Source organism: Aspergillus saccharolyticus (genome assembly GCF_003184585.1).
Source record: "Aspergillus saccharolyticus JOP 1030-1 unplaced genomic scaffold BP01scaffold_4, whole genome shotgun sequence".
NCBI lineage: Eukaryota > Fungi > Ascomycota > Eurotiomycetes > Eurotiales > Aspergillaceae > Aspergillus > Aspergillus saccharolyticus.
In genome coordinates, this window is record NW_020290614.1 from 1,017,695 (window position 1) to 1,041,003 (window position 23,309).

General features: G+C 53.3%; 8 protein-coding genes across 8 annotated transcripts; 5 read left to right on the forward strand and 3 right to left on the reverse strand.

Moving 5' to 3' along the window:
- Positions 1-686: 686 nt before the first annotated feature.
- BP01DRAFT_413736 (MFS transporter) lies at positions 687-2,799 on the forward strand (the record flags this gene model as incomplete). Its single annotated transcript, XM_025579017.1, has 6 exons — positions 687-754; positions 785-1,060; positions 1,159-2,145; positions 2,265-2,396; positions 2,463-2,694; positions 2,785-2,799. Exons 1-6 carry the CDS (start codon positions 720-722, stop codon positions 2,797-2,799), a joined length of 1,677 nt encoding a protein of 558 aa, XP_025434640.1. The 5' UTR covers positions 687-719.
- On the reverse strand, positions 2,792-3,964 carry BP01DRAFT_413737 (caleosin family protein; the record flags this gene model as incomplete). Its single annotated transcript, XM_025579018.1, has 5 exons — positions 2,792-3,036; positions 3,097-3,189; positions 3,281-3,442; positions 3,510-3,734; positions 3,785-3,964. 5 exons carry the CDS (start codon positions 3,962-3,964, stop codon positions 2,929-2,931), a joined length of 768 nt encoding a protein of 255 aa, XP_025434641.1. The 3' UTR covers positions 2,792-2,928.
- Positions 3,965-4,490: 526 nt separating this feature from the next.
- Positions 4,491-6,414, forward strand: BP01DRAFT_353802 (FAD-dependent oxidoreductase). Its single transcript, XM_025574276.1, has one exon. The coding sequence runs from the start codon at positions 4,534-4,536 to the stop codon at positions 6,328-6,330; it is 1,797 nt and encodes a 598-aa protein (XP_025434642.1). The 5' UTR covers positions 4,491-4,533; the 3' UTR covers positions 6,331-6,414.
- A 419-nt stretch (positions 6,415-6,833) lies between these two features.
- BP01DRAFT_288889 (RTA1 domain-containing protein) lies at positions 6,834-7,835 on the forward strand (the record flags this gene model as incomplete). Its single annotated transcript, XM_025571554.1, has 3 exons — positions 6,834-6,981; positions 7,048-7,296; positions 7,369-7,835. The coding sequence occupies 3 exons, from the start codon at positions 6,834-6,836 to the stop codon at positions 7,833-7,835; spliced, it is 864 nt and encodes a 287-aa protein (XP_025434643.1).
- A 751-nt stretch (positions 7,836-8,586) lies between these two features.
- Positions 8,587-11,311, reverse strand: BP01DRAFT_379845 (putative gamma-tubulin complex component GCP5; the record flags this gene model as incomplete). Its single annotated transcript, XM_025577178.1, has 2 exons — positions 8,587-11,184; positions 11,240-11,311. 2 exons carry the CDS (start codon positions 11,309-11,311, stop codon positions 8,587-8,589), a joined length of 2,670 nt encoding a protein of 889 aa, XP_025434644.1.
- Positions 11,312-11,574: 263 nt separating this feature from the next.
- BP01DRAFT_334283 (glycosyltransferase family 15 protein) lies at positions 11,575-13,424 on the forward strand. Its single transcript, XM_025573157.1, has 4 exons — positions 11,575-11,827; positions 11,904-12,167; positions 12,226-12,844; positions 12,907-13,424. The coding sequence occupies exons 1-4, from the start codon at positions 11,662-11,664 to the stop codon at positions 13,061-13,063; spliced, it is 1,206 nt and encodes a 401-aa protein (XP_025434645.1). The 5' UTR covers positions 11,575-11,661; the 3' UTR covers positions 13,064-13,424.
- Positions 13,425-14,065: 641 nt separating this feature from the next.
- BP01DRAFT_289239 (cytochrome c oxidase subunit VI) lies at positions 14,066-14,982 on the reverse strand (the record flags this gene model as incomplete). The annotated part of the gene is made up of 4 exons (XM_025571569.1): positions 14,066-14,184; positions 14,295-14,412; positions 14,561-14,606; positions 14,789-14,982. 4 exons carry the CDS (start codon positions 14,980-14,982, stop codon positions 14,066-14,068), a joined length of 477 nt encoding a protein of 158 aa, XP_025434646.1.
- Positions 14,983-16,651: 1,669 nt separating this feature from the next.
- BP01DRAFT_153224 (elongation of very long chain fatty acids protein) lies at positions 16,652-18,004 on the forward strand. The gene is made up of 3 exons (XM_025570643.1): positions 16,652-17,161; positions 17,223-17,505; positions 17,558-18,004. The coding sequence occupies exons 1-3, from the start codon at positions 16,751-16,753 to the stop codon at positions 17,893-17,895; spliced, it is 1,032 nt and encodes a 343-aa protein (XP_025434647.1). The 5' UTR covers positions 16,652-16,750; the 3' UTR covers positions 17,896-18,004.
- The last annotated feature ends 5,305 nt before the right edge of the window (positions 18,005-23,309 follow it).

Here is a 23,309-nt window from a genome sequence, read left to right on the forward strand (position 1 = left end):
GATACTACACAGTACACAGTACACAGTACACAGTACACCGTAATGCATGCATGACGCCACAAGCCCAACCTCCCAAGAAGCCATCGATTTTCATGCATCGAAAGATCTAGACAGGCGGCAGCTCGCATGCGAGACAGCGCGGATAACCGCACCTGCAGTCAGCGCGTGGGCCTGAATCTTTCCGTGGGTTCCTCCTGCTCTTATCGCTGGCTTCATCCCATGTGCTGCTCTCCCTTCATAGTAGATTCGGATTTTTCCCACCCGGGTCTCACGGATATCGTCGGCTGGCCGCGGGTCCAGCCACGATGCCGCACGGGTGTGCCTGACACGAGCCACACTTCCGAGAGTACCCGAGACTGCTTTTTGATGCTGCAATGTGTGATTGGTCAATGGCAAAACAAGCTCTTCGGCGATGTGGCGCAGCGGAAAAAGATGGAGCTGCAGGTGTCAGGAAAAAAGCATCAAGAATCCCTCATGTCACTATAAGCGGAGCAGCAGAGATTTCATCCCGGTCGATATCATGGATAAAAGTGGAAACCATACTGACGGGTTACTGCAATGTGGGTATGATGTGGTGGTGGTGGTGGTGGTGGTGGTGGAGTAACAGCAGTAGATAGATATATCAGGCCCTGGTCTGCTCGTCCCAACTCTCTCCTCTTCCGGTCAGTGTAGACAATACGGGAGTATCAGAATCCAACCCTCCGGGGAAACGAACCATCATGGAGCACCATCACCACCACCATGACCATGAAAAGTACTTCTCCGACTCGACCCCGATTGACAGCACCAGCGATGACTACGCGTCTTCCTTCGATGAGCCCCAACACCCAGACGAGGAGCACCATCCCGACTCGTTGGAGCTGGCCCGCATCCACACCTACCGACTGCAGCAGAAGGCCACCGTAGGCTCGACGCGACCTCCGGTGCCTCGCGAGGAATGGCTGCCCATGGGGGCCGGCAAGGAGTATCCGCCTCTGCTGCCGGACCCGGAGACCTATGTGGTCGAGTTTGAGGGCGCGACCGATCCGTTACATCCGTATAACTGGTCCATCTTGCGGAGGTATTGCCCACCATCATATCCAACATCATGATGCCCATCATCATCATCATCATCATCATCATCACCAACGACTTGACTGACCACCCCACGAAACCCAGATCCATCCTCGTCGCCATCCTCTGCTACTCCACCTTCGCCGCCTCCTTCACCAGCGCCATCTTCTCCGCCGCCTCGACGGGGGTCAGCCGGGAGTTCCACATCAGCACGGAAGTCAGCACCCTGGGGGTGACGCTGTACGTGCTCGGGTTCGCCGCGGGACCGACCCTGTGGGCGCCGGCGTCGGAGCTGATCGGGCGCCGGTGGCCGCTGGCGGTGGGACTCTTCGGGTGCGGCCTCTTCACGATCGCCTCGGCGACGAGTAAAGACGTGCAGACGCTCATGCTGGGCCGCTTCTTCGGGGGGTTGTTTGCGGCGAGCCCGATCTCCATCGTGCCCGCGGTCTTCGCCGACCTCTTCACCAACGCCCACCGCGGGATGGTGATGTCGATCTTCTGCATGGCGGTCTTCATCGGTCCGTTCGCCGCCCCCTTCATCGGGGGGTTTCTGGCGACGAGCGCGCTGGGCTGGCGCTGGACGCTCTACCTCCCCTCCATCCTGGTCGGCGTGGGCTTCGTCTTGGTGCTGTGCTGCCTCGACGAAACCTACGCCCCGGTCATCCTCGTCCGCAAGGCCGCCCTCCTCCGGCGGCAGACCCGCAACTGGGGCATCCACGCCCGCCAGGAACAGGTCGAGGTGGACCTCCCCGAGCTGATCCGCAACAACTTCACGCGGCCGCTGACGCTGCTGGCCACCGAGCCGATCTTGTTGCTGATCTCGCTGTATATCAGTTTCATCTACGGGCTGATCTACGCCTTGCTGGGGGCGTATCCCGTGGTGTTCCAGGGGGTGTATGGGATGAGTGCCGGGGTGGGGGGGTTGGCCTTTATCGGGCTGATCCTGGGGGAGCTGGCCGGGGGGGTGTTTATCTTGTTTCTGCAGGGAGATTATCAGCGGAAACTGGCGGCGCATGACAATGTCCCGGTGCCTGAATGGCGGTTGCCGGCTGCGATTGTCGGAGCGGTGGCCTTTGCGGGGGGGATGTTTTGGTATGTTTGTCGATTGCTCCTGGTTTTATGCTTGCTGGCTGGCTGGCAGACTGGCTGGCTGGCAAGTTTTTATAAGGTATAACGTATAACGTTCAACTAACCAACATCATCAATCTTAGGCTCGGCTGGACCGGCTACACCGCGCAAATCCACTATCTCGTCCCCATGGCCTCGGGTCTCCTCACGGGCTTTGGCATCTTCTGTATCTTCCTGCAGTGTTTCAACTACATTGTCGATTGTTATCCTACCTTGTACGGGTTCCCCTGTCGATCTCTCCCGCTGGGTAGTATCACCGAGTCACTAACCAACCAATGTAGAGCGGCATCCACCATCGCAGCTAACACCATCCTCCGTTCCGCCGTGGGCTGCGCCTTTCCGCTCTTCTCGCGCCAGTTGATGCAGAATCTCGGCGTGCAGTGGGCGGGCACCCTGCTGGGGTGCATTGCCACGGTGCTGATCCCGCTGCCCGTGGTGTTTTGGCGGTATGGGCCGTGGTTGCGGGCGCGGAGTGCGCTGGCCGCCTCGCCGAGCTCGTCGATGGGGGCGGAGGTAAAGGAGGAAGAGCGAAGGGGGGGGATGGTGTAGGTGACTGGGGGGTTGTATGAATGATATAGTGATACCCTGATGATGTCAACTTAGCGTGGTTATGTTTGAATAAATGTCTGTCTATATATGGTTTCTACGTGCCTGGACCAAAGCAGTGTGTACATCTCCACCAACAGTCAAGATAACCATGTAATTCGACCCCTAGAAACCCAAGATAGGGGGAGTCTATGAGGTTATCTAAAAGACCTTGACCCCTCCAATAAACCCATCCCCCCCTAATCCAAACCCCTGCTTCCATCCCGACCCATGCACGCGCGCCTCCCGGACCCTCCAGAACAACGAGCCCTAGTGATAGATAATGTCAGCTCTCCACAGAACCACAGGGGGAGAAGGTAAGGGCCATACATCATAAATCTGCCGTAAATCCTCCTTCTCGACCCTTCCGTCCCGCTGGATGAGCAACCACGTCGTGCCCCATTCGAACAGCGCAGCCGACCACTAGACACAAATTCAGTCAGATAGTGTGTTCGCACAACCCTCCCTCACTCCCACAGACGCATAGATTGTAGGTCGGGGGGGGAAGACACACCCCAAACGGATCCACCGCACACCGATTCCCCCTCACCATCCTCCCGACCTCACTGAACGTCAACTTCCCATCCCCGTCGCCGTCGTACTTGGCGAAGATATTCTCGAAGCTCTGCGGGACGAATCGGCCTTCCGTGTCGTAGGTGTTGCTGTCGGAGCCGTGCTGAGCAGAGGAGAAGATGTTCAGCATAAGGCCCCCGAAAATCGAACCAGCCACAGAAACACCTTACCTTCGCCTTATGAATCCCCCCCACGTACACCCGAAACCACACATCCGGGAGGATCGAATACGCCAACCGCGTCGGATACGAGAAATTGAGGTTGATGATCAGCATCGCCAGCACCGAGAAGAGCACACTGAACCCTAATTCCCGGAAGCCGCGGTAGGTGTCCCATGGGTAGATCTGGCCGTCTCCGTCGCGGTCCCAGAAGAGGATGTGTTGTTGCAGGGGGGTCTAATTTTGTTTAGTCGGTGGAATAGGAGATGTTTACGCAAAGTACATACGTATTCGCCAAATTGCTTCTGCCAGACAGGGTCCCCGTCGGGTTGCTCGGTGGAGATGGCGGCGGTGCCGCGAGGGGTGCCGGGGTCGGGGATGTTGCGGTGCAAGGAGGTGGCCGGGGGACGGTGGGTGGTGAGGGGGCATTTGGGGGCGGTGGTTTGGATGGGGTCTGTTTTCGACATTCTGTTTGGTGCAAGTAAGAAAAGAAAAGGAGGGGTGTAGCTCTAGTGTAGCTATAGCGGAGTGTATATTCACTTGTTGTATAAGTTCTGATAAGGATAGATTCGGTCTGTCGTCACAATTGATGCACCCGGTCACGGTGATGTCATCGTCCCATTGCTCCCTCGCAGCCTATCGCAGCCGCCTCTTATCAATCTTCTTCCCTGCAGGATATTATCCTGTTAGTGTTTAGTATTTACTTACTACTTCTTGGTCTGGATTTCTTGACTGGCTGGTCCACCTCCCGGCTTATCCACTACTAAGATCTGGGGGGGATCTCCCCGGATACGGTATCCCAGCAATCAGCGTGTCGTCTACACATCTGTCATGGTTGTGTCATGTTCTCGACACATAACTCACCCAAATTCGTGTAGGTCATCATGATGAACTGCATCAGACACCAGTCTGATGCACTTGAGTCGTGGCTGTAGTCTTAATTATCTCCTGATCGACCCCTCTCCCCCTCCTCTTCTTCCCCCCAACCCCCCCAATCTACATACAACTTAATACACCCACAATATCCCCGGTGGCCATGCGTCCCGCTCTGAACCTCTACAGCATCACCTGCCCCCGAGTCATCCGACACAGTGCCTTCAAACGCGTCAACGCCCAGCTCCATTCTCTCCGCCTCCTCCCCGTCTCGCGCTGCTTCTCCACCTCCACTGCGCCTCCTCCGTCTCGCACGCTGGCCACCATGTCCGACCGTCCGCACCAATTCATGAACACCTCCGGCGAGACAGACCCCGTGTGGGTGCGCCACATGCCCTACGCCCACTACCCCCACTTCCCCACCCTTGAGGAAAATGTCGAGACGGAGGTCTGCATCGTCGGCGCCGGCATCGCCGGCATCTCCATCGCCTACGAGCTGGTCACCCGCGGCCAACGCGTCACCATGCTCGAGGCCCGCAACGTGCTCTCCGGCGAAACGGGTCGCACGAGCGGCCACCTCGCCAACGCCCTCGACGACGGCTACACGGAGATCGCCAAAAAGCACGGCCGGAAGGGGGCGCAGGCCGCCGCCGACAGCCACACCTGGGCGATCCACCGCGTCGGCGAGATCGCCCGCCACCTGCACCTCGACTGCGAGTACCGCACCCTCCCCGCCTACGAGATCTCGCAGTACCCGCGCGACGGCGAGACTGCCCACTCCCACGCCGCTGAGGTCCGTGAGCTGCAGCAGGAGGTCGAGTTCGCCCAGGGACTCGGGCTGGCGGCCCAGTTCCACGCGGGGCGGGCGGTGCGCGGCTGGGAGGGCGCGGTGGACCAGCGCGACGCCGCCGTCTTCCAGGGGCAGGCGACCTTCCACCCGACCAAGTACCTGGTGGGCGTGCTGGAGTGGCTGCGCCAGCAGCCCAATTTCCAGTGCTACACGGGCACGCGCATGATGTCCAGCGAGGAGGAGCAGGACGGGGTGCGCGTGCAGACGGCCGGCGGCCACACCGTCACCGCGGCGGCGCTCGTGCAGGCGACCTGCGTGCCGCTGCAGAAGCTCAGTGTGATCGCCGAGATGGAGTACATGCGCACCTACTGCATTGCCATCCGCATCCCCAAGGGGTCCGTCGAGGACTGTTTGCTGTACGACGCGGCCGAGGCGTACAAGTACGTGCGCTTCACCGCCTGCGATGAGACGGACGATTACCTGGTGATTGGGGGCTGTGATCACAAGGTCGGGCAGGAGCGCACCGCGGGGCGATTCGACGAGCTCGAGGGCTGGGTGCGCGAGCGCTTCCCGCAAGCCGGCGCCGTCGACTACCGCTGGAGCGGCCAGATCTTCGAGCCCGTCGACTACATGGCGTTTATCGGGAAGAACCAGGGGCTGAACCATACGTATATCGTCACCGGGGATAGTGGGAATGGGCTGACGCACGGCGTGCTGGCGGGGAAGCTGATCGCCGATGAGATCACCGGGGTCGAGAACCCCTGGGCGGATCTGTACAACCCCAACCGGATGAAGAGTATCGCCAAGTCGATGCCGAGTATGCTCAAGCATGATCTCCAGATCAACGCCCAGTACAAGCGCTGGATGCAGTCGGACATCACCGACATCGAGGACCTCGCCCCGTGTTCGGGCGGGGTGATGAAGGAGAACCCAGCCACCCCCGTCGCCGTCTACAAGGACGAGCACGGCAAGGCCCACAAGTTCAGCGCCATCTGCCCGCACATGAAGGCGGTGCTGAGCTGGAACGAGACGGAGAAGAGCTGGGACTGTCCGGTGCACGGCAGTCGCTTCAGCTGCGATGGCGTGTGCATTGAGGGCCCGGCCAAGGCCAACCTGACCCCGATGGATGAGTTTGCCAAGCAGGCGCAGCGAGCTCAAGAGACCATGTAGATCAATAGAGCAGTGTATGGTAATTAGTGATCAGGGATTCTTGTGTGGTTCATGATGGATTTTCAATATAACAATATAATAGAGTGAATGGTTGATAAATCAAGACCCCTACACCAGGGGACCCACAAAATAAAAATAAAGTGTGCTGCCTGCCAATTCACCCAATCCGGACATCGATACGAAAACGAGAAACGTTAAGCTTAAGCTTAAACCCGCTTTTTGCCGCATCGGGAGCGCGCAACGAGATACGAAGCATTGGGGGGGTTTTTTTTTTCGAGGCCTCACTGCCTCCAAGATTGGCACGGAAATAGAGGCAGGAAATTCGCGTCTGCCTAAACAATGGGGGAAGGGCCAAGGACCACATCGGTTGAGTACGGTGAAGGAATGTCAAGATAAAAGCTGAGCCCCCTCTGTCCTGCTGGTATCTCCTGCTATCTCTATCTATGCAACAACCAGTCTCTGAAACAACAAACCAGCCTGCCCCCACCATCGAGAAAACAAAGATGCAGTTCACATTCTACTACTACGCGCCCTCCAGCGCAGCCGCAGGCATCTTTGTCGTCCTGTTCGGCCTCAGCACCCTCCTGCACCTCTACCAACTGGCCCGCACGCACTCATGGTCCATGATCCCCTTCGTCATAGGCGGCATCCGTAAGTCTTGCAGAAGCGACTCTCTGTATCATCCTCTACACAACTGAACTGAACCCCCGGCTTTAGTCGAAACCATCGGATACGTCGGCCGCCTGCTCTCCGCCCAGCAAAGCCCCGACTTCACCCAAGGGCCCTACATCATCCAGAGCGCGCTGATCCTCATCGCCCCCGCCTTTCTGGCCGCCAGCATCTACATGACCCTCGGTCGGATCATCCGCATGGTGCACGCCGAGCAGCACGCCGTGATTCGGTTGAGCTGGATGACCAAGATCTTCGTGTTAGGCGACGTGCTTTCATTCCTGATGCAGGCTTCCGGTACGACCACAAACCCCACCAGACAAAACACCCCCCTCAAGACTAGCCCCAGCTTTACTGACACCGACACAGGAGCCGGACTCATGGTCAGCAACTCCGACAACCCGTCCACCGGCGAACACGTCATCATCGTCGGTCTCTTCGTCCAGATCATCTTCTTCGGCTTCTTCATCATCACCGCCGTCATCTTCCAGATGCGCATGCGGCAGAACCCCACCGGGACCGCGAGGGAGCTGTCCGGCGTCTGGCGGCGGCATCTGGCTGCGCTGTATATCTCGAGTGGCTTGATTTTCGTCCGATCGATCGTCCGCGTCGTGGAGTACCTGGAAGGGTATGACGGCTTCCTCATGAAACAGGAGGTGTTTATCTATGTGTTTGATGCCCTGTTGATGTTTGCGGCCATGGTGGTGCTGCAGTACTTCCATCCGAGTGAGATTAACTGTTACCTGGGGGTCGGGGTGCGGTACTCGGAGATGGGGTTCAAGACGCGCAAGTTTATACCGCTGGCGAGGGAGATGGAGGTGGCGTCGGATGTGTAGGGTGTTGGATTCCGTTTCTTACTGCCGTTGTCTCACGAAGTGATGACTGTTTCTTCTTCTTTGTCTCCCTGTCCAGGGTGTGGGTTTTCTGTTTGATTGAGAGAGATGTGCGTGTTTCTTTATGTACGATCGTCTGCAACCAGCGATTTCAATATACTTCGCCGTTGGGTCGGTGAACCATTCGCTAACATCGACGTTTGGGGATTTCATAGACCAGTGGAGCGAGCGTCTTGGAAGACATGCGGATGGATTCCGGCTCGTCGGGGATGGTTGCCAGGAAAAGGTAGTCATCCTCCACGGCCTCTAGAAAGCGTAGTTCGCTAATGTTCCCATTAGGGCAAAGTCAGATCTGACTGCCGATGGTGCCTTGTAAGGATAACGGCGTCATTTTGAGGGCGGGGCATTGTTCAGAGTAACCTGTATTCAGACTCGGGTTTCTGTTAAGTGGGCAGGGTCATGGGACAAGGTGTATTTCGTGGGAGATGTGTGGCTTCTATATTCGTGCCTCTTTGATAGAATCCCATCGCGTGTGTGCAAAGCAACGCGGCAAGCGATATCCGGCGCCAATTGAAGAGTAGCTGTCTCTCAACCCCATTTTGAAGCCCTCGGAAGAAACGGCGTGAGCGCGTCATGATTATCCTCGGTCCTTCTATATGTATGGACATTCCTCTCGCGCAGTAACACCGGTGGGGGCTCGGCCTCAAATCCCTGTTAGCGATGATTGCTATTGCCATCAACATGGCATATATCCTCATATCATCATGTGTCCGCCTGCCGCCTTTCGCCATTCGAGCTTCTCGGCCAACATATCCCAGCTCAATTGGCCATCAATACGTCCCACACCTTTCAGACCGACAGCTACAGAAGCAATCAGCTGCTCAAACTGGCCTTTGATTTCCTTAATCGTTTCTAGGTACTTCGACTCGTGGAATGACTCCGCAGTTTCGCTCTCGGGGTGATCCTCGTCCTCATCGGTCAGGTCATCCTCATCGTCGATGCGGTGGGCCTTGCGAGACCCAGATGCTTGATTGCGACTCTCTGCACGCCAACTCGTCTGGAATTCAGAATGATCTCTGCCGTAACGCGTGGACTGGACATCCGCAAAGCGCACGCATAGGTCAAGAATAGAGATAATGGTTTGATGAAGGAGCTCGAAATTTTCCGACAGCAAGCATTGTTCCTTGAGAGAGAGCATGAACTTCTGGTGGGCCTCTACCAGGCCATCAATGTCAATGGCGGCAGACAAGGCGTTGTGTAGCGATGCGATCGCGGCTGAGATGACCAAGTCTGTCATGTGACTGTAGATAGCGTTCAGGAACCAGAGCATGTTGTGTCGCACAGCATAGCTGACCGTATTGTTCCTTGCGTCTCCGATCTTGTCGTTCAGGTCGCTATGCTGCAAGCGTTGCTTGACAATGGCATGCTTCGCTCGACGTATCTGCATGAGAAACCTGGAAATTCGCTGGTAATCGTGGATAGCGCTTTTCGGGATGATATTTGCAACCGGCCACGGGAGAATATAGTCGAAGGAGATTGCGTTGAGCATATTCGTCGATCGACCGCTGCCACGATCGCTATCTAGCACATTCGTCGACCGCACAATCAGCCGTGAAGGGTCGATGAAAGGCATCGAACCGAAAGTGCTCTGTGCCAGTTCCGTGAGGAGATAACGGTCGCTCCATGCATCTTTCCCTCTCCCAAGCAGGTCGAATATCCTGCTGTCGATTGGACCGGAAATGCTTACGTCCCGGCAAAGGTAGATGTGCTCCAGGGCCTGGAGTGATTCCCACAGACCGCACTGTTCGTCAAACTTGCTCCTCAGAAGTGCAGATGTAGTGGCGTAATTCTGTTCCACCATCTTCTGGAGAGCGGACTCGAGCAAAGCAGAAAATGGGAGGTAAGATGCAAAGGAGTCTGGGCGACAGACGTCCTCCAGCGTCACTGATGTGCTTTGCCGACCTTCATCCTTTGGGCCCATATTCAGATGCCGCAGAAAAACCATGCTTTTTCCAGCTATAAGAATCTTATGCATGATGGGTTGGATGAATATCGGGACAGCGGAGAGTTTTGAAGGCTCTTCCAGCGTATACCAGTCATGCCATAGTGTTCGCAGATCTCCATTTTTCGGTTGGTGGTGTACAAAGAATCCATGATTGACTGAGTCTTCTAGTTCACCTTTGTCCAGCCAGGAACGGATGGGTCGGGCATAGGTTTCAAAACACGAAAAGAACAGGTCGGCAAGGACCGTGAACCCATCATCATCACCAGTCGCCTGGGCCAAGCAGGTTGCGTCGTAAAGACGATTTAGGAAATGAACGGAAGAGTCCACAGACGCAGTTTCAAGCCCAGAAACCAGGTCTGACAAAATCAAGAGAAGTCTAGACTCACGGCCCACACCTTCAAAGAGCTGCAGAAGACTGACAGAAGTGGTTGCCGTTGGCGAAAGATACTCGCCTTGCTCCTCCGAGAGAAATCTGTCAAATCTACTTAGACATCCTTCTAATCCACGCTGACAAGTTTGCATATAGGGGATAGCTTGTGGCGTGCGGACGAACAGCCTGAGAACGTCAATTTGGGTTCCGACCGAGCAGAGCAATCGTAGAACTGAGTAGAATGTTTGTGTGGATAGATGCGCGATGCTGTAGTCCTTATCCACTTCAATCTTGCCGTCAAGCCGTCGGAATACAGACGTAGGCAGGCCCTGCAGCATGAAAATCGCTTCCCTGATGACTTCAAGTTCCGTCAAGGCCCATGAAACCAAGATCTCGTGGGCGCCCTCAGAGTGACTGTCTCTTGACCAATATTGGGCCTTCTGAATCGACGCTATCAGATCTTCATCATCACCATATGTCAGTTCCACATCAGGGATCATGAGATCTTCTTCTGGAGCTACAGAAGTCTGAGTCGGCCGCGTATGGTAGGTGTCATTGGACAAGGAAGCGGAAGCAATATCTTCATCAGAAGAATCATCTCCGTAGTCTACAGAGTCCCAGATGTCTTCGTCGCAAAATGCTGACCCGGCTGCATCCAAGTCGGACCAAGTGAGCGGTGCCGCTTCCTCTTGAGGCTTCGGCTTCGCAATGCGATCCAGTCGCGAATTTTGCGCCGGACGATCCGCAAGCTCCAGCAGTAAAGAAAGATATTCCGGGGCCCAGGAGCTCCGATGCTCATGGAGCTCTAGCAACCTGGTACGAAGCGCATCTGCGAGCTCATCCCTGTTGAGGACTTGAAATTTCTCCTGCAGGCCGTCAAGCTGGTTGGCAACCGCAAATTGATCTACACGGCCATGGGCGCCAGCTTTGACAGTCTCCTCCGCGCGACGTTTGAGAGTCGCAAAACGCGGTATGTCCTGAGCAAGACATATCAGCACCCACCCTTGGAGCAAAGCAGGTTCAACCAAATACCTTCGGGTCCGCGTTTGCGACGGCCGCGATTAGCTGCTCTAATAAGGCGCTCACGTCGGCCGTAGCAGCCATGGTGAGCACAGCATGAGTTGATTCAGCCGGAGCAATTTAATTATGCGTGAACGCAAGAACAGCCAGCCCTCTCCATGGTGTTGAGGTGGTTACGCGGCGCTGGTCGAGTGGTGTACGTCGGCGGGCGAGCAACAGAAATGATTGATCGGGAGAGATCCACACTAGTCCTGTTGGGGTATAGTGCAGCAGAAGCCAAGTGGGAGATTCGCGGAGGCGGCGATAAGTTTAGTAGCGACAAGTCAGTCTGTCTCCCCTGCGGCTTCATTCTCTCTATCTCTCCCTCTCTCTCTCTGTGTTGCTGCTCACATTCCCCTCTACTTCATTCTTGGGAGGATTCGCAGACCGGCACAATGGCTGTCGCAAGACCCATCCGGATGCTGGGTGCCTCGTGCATCATCCTCGTTCTCTTTCTCATCTTCCAAATGAACAAAACACCCGCCCTGATCACTAAGGGGTCGTCGTCGTCATCATCATCAACGCCATACGAGGGTATCACCTCCGATCCTCTCAAAGATCGTACGTCCGCACCGCTTCAATACGACAAATTTTCTCTGCCTTGCTTCCTGCTAATTCATATTTTCTTGGGCAACAGCAACCGGTGAGCCAGAGGGCAAGTTGTGGCGTGTAACCGACGGCGACTATAGCCCCGGCAATGCAAAATCTCCCCGTACCAACGCCGCCCTCATCTCTCTGGTGCGAAACGAAGAACTCCACGAACTTATCCCGACCATCCGTGACCTTGAGCGTACTTGGAATAGCAAGTTCAACTACCCTTGGATTTTCTTCAATGACCAGCCCTTCACGGAAGAATTCAAGAAGTTGACGCAGGCGGAAACCAAGGCGAAATGCTACTACGGTATGTCATGCGGATCAACCTATAGCCCCTTCTACATTCATCTGACACTTAGGTAAAGAGCAAGTGCCCAAAGAACACTGGGAGGTTCCTGAGTGGATCGACATGGACCTCTTCCGCGAGTCCGCCCAATTGCTGAAGGAGAAGGGTATTCAGTACAGTGACAAGATCTCCTATCATCAGATGTGTCGCTGGAACAGTGGTCTATTCTACCAGCACCCCGCTCTCCAGAAGTACCGGTACTACTGGCGTGTCGAGCCCAAGGTCAAATTCTTCTGCGATGTCGATTACGATGTCTTCCGCTACATGGAGGATCGGAACCTCACCTACGGCTTCACGATCAACCTCTTCGATGCCCCCGAAAGTATTCCCTCGCTGTGGCCCGAGACCAAGAAGTTTCTCGCTGCGAACCCGACTTATCTGAACAAGAACAATATGATGAACTGGCTCACCGACGACCAGCTGCGACCTGAGCACACGGAAGCCGCCAACGGTTACTCCACCTGCCACTTCTGGTCCAACTTCGAGATTGGCGATATGGAGTTCTTCAGGGGCGAGCAATACTCTGCCTACTTTGAGCACTTGGATCGGGCCGGTGGCTTCTACTACGAGCGCTGGGGTGATGCGCCCGTGCACTCCATCGGCTTGGGCCTTTTCGCCGATAAGTCCAAGGTTCATTGGTAAGTGATGGCCTCACCCTGTGCCCGCAGCCTACTCTGGTCCCTAACTTTCTCTCCCTTAGGTTCCGGGACATCGGATACAATCACATCCCTTACTACAATTGCCCCACTTCTCCCAAATGTTCCGGCTGCACGCCCGCCAAGTTCTACGCTGGTGAACCCTGGCTGGCCAAGGAAGACTGCCGACCCAGCTACTTCAAGCATGTTGGAATGCACTAGAAATCGCCGCATGATATGATTCTATTTTCCTTTGATTATCTGGTGCATATGACAATTGTTCCTCGATCTCTTGCATATGAACGTCTCGCATGAGGGCGATGGGATAACCGGCGGACCATCTTTACCCTACCACATATGAGGACCTGGTTCGGGTACGATCACTTTGCCATTTGAGAATTACGATCGATTCTTTGTACAGGAGCTGAGTGCGCACAATTTACTAGCGCTCACATGTTCTATTATTACCACATACCCAGTCTTGATGACGAAGAAACTGCTTAAAATTTATATTGAACTCTCTCGGTGGCGTTTTACACGGATTGCCGTTTTTCTTTTTTTTTTTTTAATGATTACTTTTCCGGTGCACTGTATCCGGCAGTGTACTATGCTGTTAGCAGCTTCTCCCGGCTAACTTTTACTGTACCTATAACATCAGTTATACGATGCCTCAATGCCTCAATGCCATTGGCTATGCTATAAAGAACCAGGTATTGTGTAGCAGTTCCAGTCGCTGCGGTGTTGCACGGCCGGCTCGTGTGGCCGCGAATAGTCGACTCGGATTTAAATCCTCGTACTCGCTATACCTCTTCACCCGCAGCACACAGACTGCTCAACGTCGAACAAGAATCCACCTTGGATTTGCACACCTAGTCCTCAATGATACAGAATACAAATAAGTGCTCATAAGATTCTAAAGGCAGCACCGCAATAGAAAAGCACGCATGTACCTTCCAAATCAACCTCTGTCCCCGCACAACCACGGATGCAGAAGCAGCGGGGAGGAGTCCAATTCGGTCTGTATTTATCGAGACACACCCAAAAACCACCACCAGGACGATTCAGCAACTTCATTCCAACTGAACTTCTAGAGTATGTATACAGCGTTCCTTATCTTTGACTGACTGACAATGTGGGGGAAAAAAGAAAAGGGAAAGCAAACGAGACGGGAGGTTCCGGACACGCAGGAGGAGGTGGAGGGGCGGGAAACAAATGTCTCTGCATCTACTGCTCCTCGGGGTAGAGCTCCTCACGGAGAGGAACACCCAGCTCCAGGCGGAGCTCCTCAAGAGCCTCGAGGTATTGCTTGTACTGTTCCTTGGTCTCGGCCTTAGCCTTGATGCCTGTTTGATGACGCAAGTGATAATGTTAGTCTATCTTGAACGGGAACTTGGGGATATGGTTTGTGCGGTCAATTGGGACCATGGACAAAGGGGGATGGAGAATAGCGCACCCTCGAAAACGCGGACAGCGGTGGGGAAGTCGTTGACACGACGAGCAGCCTTAAGAGCGGCGGTGCAGACCTCGACGGAGGGGACGAGATCGTAGGCGAAGGCGTTGTTCAGGTTGCGCTGCAATTGAGAGAGAAGGAGACAATCATTAGCCCAGCTGCTATAGGTTTGAGCCAAGGTGCCAGTGTGCATCTTCCAATGGCAGGTTGGCTGATTATCAAGGCTCGCGATACGAGTGGATGACGCGAGCAGGGGGGCATCGGCTTACCTGGAGCTCGAAAACATCCTGGACACCGTCGAATTCCTTCTCAAATCTATCGATAGGTGGGTTAAAAGGCGGTTGCTGGCGGGAATTGTAGAAGGCGAGGACAGGCCCGGCCCAATCTCGAGGCATCAGAAGGGGCCGGCTTCTCGGGATCGGTTGCAGGTGCGACCGAGCACGGAGCCAACGGGCTGGCATCTGTCTCCAATGGTTGGGCAGGGGTTGGTGGCATACCTGTCAGAGAATTCCTCGTAGGTCTCGTCCTCGTGGTGGCCCGAGTAGCGTTGAGCGGAGGTGCTGAAGCTGGGGCGGCTGATAGCCTGAGCAATGGGAAACTGCACGCGGGCCCGGGGCAATTGAGCGGCTCTGATGAAGCCGGAGGGACGGACGGCGCGGGTTGCGACACGGAAAACGGAGATTGGCGACATGGCGAGAAGAGGGTGGGTGGTGGAGGTGTGCGAATTGGGGGTGGATGAGGGGAGAGCAAGACGGGCGAGGTGTTGACGAAGTCGAAGTCAGAGGTCAAGTCAGGCTGCACTAGGATTTTGCGGGTGGTGTGAGGTTGTTGGTGCCTCAGGCTGCAACAAAAGTACCCTCCCCGTTCATTTCATCGTCCGTCATTGATAATCGCCTGCTTTTCCTTTGCGGCTCCCGCCGAACCCGAGCAGCTCCGATGCCTCAGGCCACCACGCTGTCATCTGTTGTGCTTTCTATGTGCCAGCTATGATTGGAGCATTTTCAAGGCCAGATCCCGTGGGCGGCATCCAGATCCGCGCCTTGCCCCAGAGATGGATTACTAACTACCAGTAACTTACACCAGTTTCACCTCAGGCAGAGATCGTGCAAGTCGCTGGTGATGTTCCACATTACATCCATGGATTCCCTTGCTGCCCCTCTTGAAGTGACAATTTTGATCGACATTGACTCGTCTCAATAGTCCGCCCAATTATCAATTCATCATTGGCTGTTGAGATCTTCAGTACATGTACTCAATCCCCTCTTATATTTTCGCAGCCAAGGAACCCGCCGCCCCCCCCCCAATCTCTGGCCCTTACCTTGTATTGTGTCCGAAAAGCAAATGTAGACATTAGATCAAAGATAAGATTTCCCCATGGATCTGGCAGACTAGCGCTGTGGTCCTGGCACTGACCCAGAACATGTTTCAAGAGCATACCGTGAACAAATGATACACAGATGGCAGAATTCCAAATCCGAGGAGTCGGAGTCGAATAACTTGAAACCCTTGGCGTGACCCTGATTAGCCTGCATAATTATGATGTTTCATGAGGCTGCCAGGATCAAATAGTCGAAAACTCGTTTAATGGGGAAATTGGCAATACTATTAGGAAATTACCATAAGAATGTTAACTACTCAAGTAGTTAACTTATACCAAGTTTCAATGGTCAGCCAAACATGTGAAGCTCGTCTGTGGTCCGTGGTTGCTTCTCAGTTGCTATTCAGCCAGTGACCTTGAGGTGACATACAACCGGCGTAACTTACTGTAGTTACACTTCACCTCTTCTCCTGCTAACTACTTCAACTACCTGACTAGGTACATAGCGATTACTTGCTAGCCGCAAACAGCAGAACCACACAAATACTACTACCAGTAAATAGGCCACAAATTCAAGACGAGGGTTGGCACTGGCACTGCACAGTGCAATTGAACCCGGAACCCGGAGGGCACATGATCGTCGGGCCCTAAGCGGACGCCCCTTTTTTTTTCCCAGTCACCGAAGGTTGCACTAGCCCTCTTTCAGCCGCAGCGGACGCGCCCGGAGTTCCAAAAAAGAAGACATGCGGATTTGCTGAGGAAGAGAGATTCGATTCTCCTCCTCCTTGCGAACAGGCAGTCAAAAGAGACCAAGTCCTTCTGCTGCTCCACCGAGTCCGTTCCCTCTTCACGGCCCCAGCTTCTCCTCCTCATCCTCCTCCTCTTCCTCTTCTTTCGTATTCTTCTTCCTTTTCTTTCCCTTCTCTTTATCTTTTTGATCATTCTCTTTCCTCTTCGCTTCCACCTCTGTTTACCCCCCCCTTTCCACTGCTCTCTTCACCCCCCCCTCCCCCCTCCCCCGCCGGTTTGTCAGCAGTTTGGGAGGAGAAAGGAGAATAATTTCCCAGGTCCTTGACATTCAGGACGCTCAGTCACTTCAGCTGCACTTTTGAGTAATCATTGTCCGGTTCAATCGCTCACCATGGCCACCGAACTCCTCAAGAGCCTGCCCGTGCCGACCATTGATCGGCCATTTGGCATTCACCTATGGCCCATCTTCGACAAGGCTTTCGAGCTTGTTGTGGGATATCCCGCCAGCGAATTCCGCTTCGTTGAAGGCGTCACCCCGATGTCTACGCTGAAGGAGACTGCTGTCATGCTCGTGGCATACTATGTCATCATCTTCAGTGGTCGCGCATTCATGAAGAATCGTCCTGCTTTCAAGCTCAACACGCTCTTCATGATCCACAACTTCTATCTGACTGCGATCAGCGCAACGCTTTTGGCTCTCTTCATCGAACAACTCCTGCCCACTCTCTGGAGACACGGTCTCTTCTACACGATCTGCTCGCATGAGGGTGGATTCACCCAACCGCTGGTCGTCCTGTACTACGTGAGTTTCGCAGCAGTCTTAAATTCGCTGGCCAAAACTAATTCGCTCGTCTTGCGCATAGCTCAACTACCTGACCAAGTACCTCGAGCTCCTTGACACCGTCTTCCTGTTCCTCAAGAAGAAGCCCTTGACCTTCCTCCACACCTACCACCACGGTGCCACCGCTCTGCTTTGCTACACCCAGCTCATTGGCTTGACTGCCGTCCAATGGGTGGTTATTGACATCAACCTTTTGGTCCACGTCGTTATGTACTGGTACTACTTCCAGAGCGCTCGTGGTATCCGCATCTGGTGGAAAGAATGGATCACCCGTCTCCAGATCATCCAATTCGTGATCGACCTCGGTAAGTCGCGTTTCGTGGTTGATTGCCGGATTCCGAGCTAATTCATGCCTAGGCTTTGTCTACTTTGCTTCCTACACCTACTTCTCCTCGACTTACTTCCCCTGGGCTCCCAACATGGGCCAGTGCGCTGGAGAGGAATTCGCCGCCTTCTCCGGAATGGCTGTTATCACCTCCTACCTGTTTTTGTTCATCTCCTTCTACATTGCTACCTACAACAAGGCTGCCAAGACTGGCCGTCCTCGTCGCAACACCGGCAGACAGGCTGTTATCGATATGGCCAAGTTCGAGGTCTCCCCTCCTTCCGCTGCCAACGGACAGGCCAAGTCGAACGGCGCTGCCGTGTCCACTGGTCGCTCCAACGGCCCTGTTACCCGCTCTCGCAAGGCCTAAGTGCCAGAGCAGTGAGAAGGCCTCGGGGAGAGCGCATACTTTCACTTCTTGGACGACCCGCCTGGGAACTCGGCTTCGAAGCGCAAACCTAGCCTCCCTTCGCTTTTACAGTCAATCTTCGCGCATCGCGTCTTTTTGGGCCGAGCCAGAGCGAGCCAACAATCAACCATTTCTGAAGCCGGGACTCAACCCCGGTCGCCAAAATTTACAACTATTTAATGAATGACCTTGATGATAATGGTCGTCTCTGCTTCTTGGCCAGCTTGTGCATGTGGCCTTACCGCGCTGCGAAGGTGGCGCAGAGCTATTCAGAGATATGTTCGTTGGGGAAAAGGCTTTTACCCTTCTTCTTCTTCTTGGAATCAGTCGAGCAACGACAACGGCTTGGCTATTTCAGCTTGTATTTTACCCGCTTTTATTTGCTTCGCCTCGTCGCCCTTGCTCCGCTGGCTGCAGAGTTTCGACATATGTCTTTTTTTCTGAATTGTCTATAAACGGGAGGTCAACGTAAATGTAATCATGGCTATGTGTTTTTCTTATCATTGATCCTTGCCTGTATATAATTGAATGCCTTTCGGACTTCACTCATCTTGGAATGTGCAATTGATTTTCCGATTTCTTAATTGTTTCCTGGTGTCAGTCAGCGCCTAGGAAAGACTGTGTAGGTGGTGGGAATCGACTGTCAAGAGCACCACATGGAAGTAAGCCACGGTCTGGTCACGCCCATCATGGAGTTGGAAGGAAATTCGAAATGATTTGACTACAAGCTAGAGTGATATCATGTTTCTTGGAAATCAGCTTTCGACATCCATTCCCCCTCTGCTTCATGCCGCGACGGTCTTTACTTAAAGCAGGAGTCTCGAGAAGACTTGAGCGTCCATTTCGTCTGCAGTTGCTCTGAACAATTGCTCTCCTCGGATTTGCTGAAGGACAGCATCGCAATCGTTGGGTCATCTTTATCCCAGCTTCCTTGACTGCTATCGACATAGTTTCATGCAACGTGATGATAGTGCATGGAAGTTGTCACTAAGCTTGAAGTCCGAGGTCACGGCTGCAGCCTCTGCTTGTTCATGTAGGCAATGTCGACATCTGATAATCTGCCCGTGCCCACAAGCGGAGGGAATCTCGCCGATACATTTTGTGCATGCGCGTCCGACTCGTTGATTATATATCCACTTATGCTCCGCGGTAAGCCGAGAACGTCGATTGAAACTCATCCAACATATTCCAGACGGAAGCCTAATGAAGTTTCCGAAAGTCGTCATTGTTGTTCACGCGTTTGAGAAGCAAAAATCCCAAGATCGTCAAGGATAATTCAAAAACGTGTTCGATCATGGGGTCGGAGTTTCTTCTCTTCACGACACAACAAATTACCGATCCAGATCACAGCGACAGTGTAGATATGATCCTGAATAGACACAAAGGCCTGACAACCTCGAGTGATTCTCCTCGGATACTCAGAAGCAACAACCCTGCAGTAGGTGCCCTAGAGCTTCTGTCTAGCCAAGAATACTCATATCCGTAGTTTGTGTTTGTGAGTTCAATTCCTGCCATGGCTATCTGCTAAGCAACCTCGGGCCATATGTTAGTTACGTTGTAGAACGTGAGTCCTTCATACTTCCTCTTCGTATTGTCTTGGGTCGCAGTCAATGGCAACGTTTGGGCCGACATGAAAGGAGACATCTTCCCCGAGTCCCATCGCCGGTCCGAATGGCTTAGGCCGGCTTCACTAAGTGGTAAGTGTTTGCCTCTTCCGACTCTCGAGGATCTTAGCTCACGGACTTGACTTGGCAGTGGTCAGTTTTATCGTGAAGCATCCAGAACTGAGCTAGGGTCTCGAAGCATGCTGGTGAGTCTATTCGCACGAAGTATCCGCTATATGGTCGAAGATTTTCGCATCAGACTTGATGAAGGTTGCGCTGCGCTACCAACTTGCACTGACTAGTACGAACAGTACTGACAATGGGATGGTTATGATATGCAATCAAGGCCTTGATGTGGGTTTCCTTCCTTTTGGGCTTTCCTGTACTGTGAGGCGAATGCAGAGGCTAGAATTGATCATTCATCCGCTTCCAAGTAACAAGAGAACATACTTGAGAGTGAATGAGCCCTGCTCCGACAAGTCTCAAATACTCAATCGAGCCCTGCCGGGATTGAGTTTTATATGAAAGCCTCGAACTCAGTTTGAAAGATACTCTAGTCTCTCAGTAACTGGTACAGCCCTGCTTGCGTTGTGACGAGACTTTCTCGGGCCCCTCTTACACTACCTTTTCGTAGAAAGTCTGCGGACCACCGACACAACATGTCTTTGAAGATAGAGGGCAAGCTGCCGGACATGCAGACTCATGGCCACCCACAACAAAATCAGCAGAGGTACCATAGGTTCTTGAGAGTCAAGGTGGACTGCCTCCTCTATGGGACGTCTGCAAGACGCCAGACCATCCGATGTACATGTATGTACATACCTTGTGGAAAGCGGCTCAGGGAAGCAGCAGCAGAAGGAGTCACAACGGGGCGAGAGGGTTGTATTGACTCAGACAGACAGCCAAGCAGCACCTCAACCGAAGCGAGATCCAAGAGCCGGGCAAGCCCACAGACCGACAAGCGCAACAGGTCCAAAACCCACGGTGAGCGAAAGTTCTTCGACATAATGTTCTGCTGACTGAGACGCTGGACTACGCAGCGCCGAGCAAAGGCCCTCCATAGGGTGCCGCCATAGGAATGATTCCCTTCGATGTACTACGAACCTGTATCAATATCGATATATACATGCTGAAATGAAGCTCAAGACCTGTATCACCCGGTAAGAGCGTCGGATTTTGCAAAACTTTGTCATACGGTAAGTAACGTACTACTCGTATAGGTTACTATGCAGCTGATCGTCATATGGGTGGACTGTATCACACCGGATCATATAAACGTTGGCTCGGCCAAGTGCCGAGAAGCATTTAACATCTGTGAAGTAGTAGTAGTAGTAGTACTTTTACCGTCTCGCCGTTGGAAAACCACTAGGTCCAACCACCAAATTGAACCCACCACGAACTAGCGGCGGTTTAGCTGCCGAAAAGTCCTTCCGCTGATCGTCATTTTCTCATTTTCTCCTGCTATCATGAGAGTGTGAGCAGCATCCGCATCGAGATCAAGTTCCGCAACGCGCACCGCCCGCCAAGAAACAACATACTAGTCTTTTCCACCTGTAGTCTGTACTGCGAGTGCGCTCCACATCATCATACGATCTCTGAAAAAAAAAAAAATCCACAAATCCGACGAGTGACGATAGCAGAGAGGGAGGGAAGGAGGAAGGGAATCATCCTTTCCAGCATAGCATACCCTGCACGCTTCTCAAACACCGCACCGCACCTCTGATCTCCGCTTCTCCCTGGATACCATTGAAGATACACCAACTGTATGGCACTGACTGCTAAAATCAGCAGGATGAGAAGAAAAGTGGTAGGTAGGATTGTATAGGGTCTTCACAGGCGGATGTATGGGGGGAGGGACTACGGCATGAAGGGTGGCTTCAAAAACTACCTGAAGACTGAACCCCTTCCCTACTATACCGACTTCCATCCCTTTCTTCGCAACCACCACCACAGCTACTATCATTAAGTTAGTATACCCATAGTAAATGACACACATGACGCCACGCACGACATTCCCACCCCTCCGCGCCCCTCTCCAAAAAAAAGTCCTGTATCGGAAGTAGGTGGGAAAGAATGTGGCAAATCGATTTTGATAATCGACCGAGTGCGATCCGTTTCTTCTCAGCCCGCACCAACCCCCAACGAACAAAAACCCACCATGATATCGTCATTCTTCAGATCTCGACAAGGGTCATGGGGGGAGGGGGGGGCGCAAAAAAGTACAGAGTACTAAGTGACTGAACCCAGGCTAGGAAGTGAACCAGCCAACGCCGTTGAGCAGGGGTTTTGTTCTTAGTTTATGGGCTAGACGAGGGGAGTGTTTGCTTAGACGAGGCCTCCCAAAGAAAGAAAAAAAAAAGAAGAGCTCAACCTCAATATCTCCTAACTAGTCTGTAAGCAGACTAGATGGTCACACCAAATCCAGAACCCACCTGTCGTCTTTCTTCTATTCCTGCCACCTGCCAGTTGGTGTTGACTGCACTCGTAACCCCACTTTCGCGTCAACGGTTCTGCGTGGAGACGGATGCCTCACTTTACCGGTCAGAGAGTAAAGAGAGAAAGGAACATGGTTGAATTGCATGTCTTGCAAATCGTTCACAGTATGGTTCGAAGATCAGGGGGGAGGGGAAAAACGGGGACAGGAGACGGAGAAGTTTAACTATTCCGAATAGACTTGACAGGTGTCTGTCTGCTTCTCCATCTTACGCAGTATACTTTCACTTTTACGTACAAAAAAAAAAGTTCGAAAAGGGATTACGGAAAGACACAAGACCCATTTCCAGCGTCGCTCATAATCAAAGACTGCGTGGACTAAGATAACTCTGTGTGATTAGTCTAGGGAGTCTCTCGGAGATGTCAAGGAAGTTGGACCCGTTTGGGTGACAAACGGGCTGTCATAGCCGGGCGGGTAGACTCCACTTAGTGCTCGCTGCCACTATAGCAACGCCTTCTGATTGAGTGCACTGGACTCCCTAGTCCAGGGAAGAGGTAGATGCATACATACAGGATGGCCGTTGGCGGCCGAAACGCTCGGGAGGTCTCCGCATTTTATATTGCACGGTTAATCGGCGGGAATGAGAAGGGGTGGAGGAAAAAAAAAATGAAACTCTTTTTATAGCACAGAGAGGGGAGTAGTAGTCAGGTCGGATGAAGATACTTTTGCGTTGCCTGCTTGCCTGCTATAATAGCAGGGTCTATAGGCCCAGGATACCATGATACTCGCCCCCTATCTATGTTCTGAGGTTCCTGGTTAGGGGGGTGAGGGGCGCATGCCATCGACTCTCACCCTTCAAGTATACACATCCCAACGACAGCAAACAAACGGGGGCGCCCGACTTTAACTTAGCGGTGTGTTGATCGTTGGGGAAGGGGATTCTCCATCGGAGGCAGTGGAGTAGATCCAAATCTAACTGTACATACATACCTTCCGTGTTTCTGACCTGCCTTTTTATTCCTTCAGGAATACTCTGGTACCCGCCGCGATACCACAACCATCCATCCCATTTCAACTTTGATGTTGGTCGTTATCTTCGCAGTTGAAAACTTGTGGCGTTCTATAAGTTAATTACTGTGCATCGATTAGTCAAAGCTTCGCGTTTCAGGAGACTGACGTTTTCCCTCCCATATATAGAACACCCTGAAACGCCCCAGTCGATAGCGTTGCGGTCACAGGCACGAACCTGCCCGAATGCATCGTCCATCGCGATCAAGTCTTTTCGTTATCGTCAAGCACATCAGACCAAACTGGCGCAGTGACCCTCCTCCCCCCGA

Coding starts and splice junctions, on each gene's coding strand:
- BP01DRAFT_353802 (XM_025574276.1), top strand. CDS start 4,534: ATGCGTCCCGCTCTGAACCTCTACAGCATCACCTGCCCCCGAGTCATC.
- BP01DRAFT_334283 (XM_025573157.1), top strand. CDS start 11,662: ATGGCTGTCGCAAGACCCATCCGGATGCTGGGTGCCTCGTGCATCATC. Junction 11,828..11,903: donor CTCCGATCCTCTCAAAGATC/GTACGTCCGCAC, acceptor CTTGGGCAACAG/CAACCGGTGAGCCAGAGGGC. Junction 12,168..12,225: donor CAAGGCGAAATGCTACTACG/GTATGTCATGCG, acceptor ACTTAGGTAAAG/AGCAAGTGCCCAAAGAACAC.
- BP01DRAFT_153224 (XM_025570643.1), top strand. CDS start 16,751: ATGGCCACCGAACTCCTCAAGAGCCTGCCCGTGCCGACCATTGATCGG. Junction 17,162..17,222: donor CGCTGGTCGTCCTGTACTAC/GTGAGTTTCGCA, acceptor TCTTGCGCATAG/CTCAACTACCTGACCAAGTA. Junction 17,506..17,557: donor CCAATTCGTGATCGACCTCG/GTAAGTCGCGTT, acceptor ATTCATGCCTAG/GCTTTGTCTACTTTGCTTCC.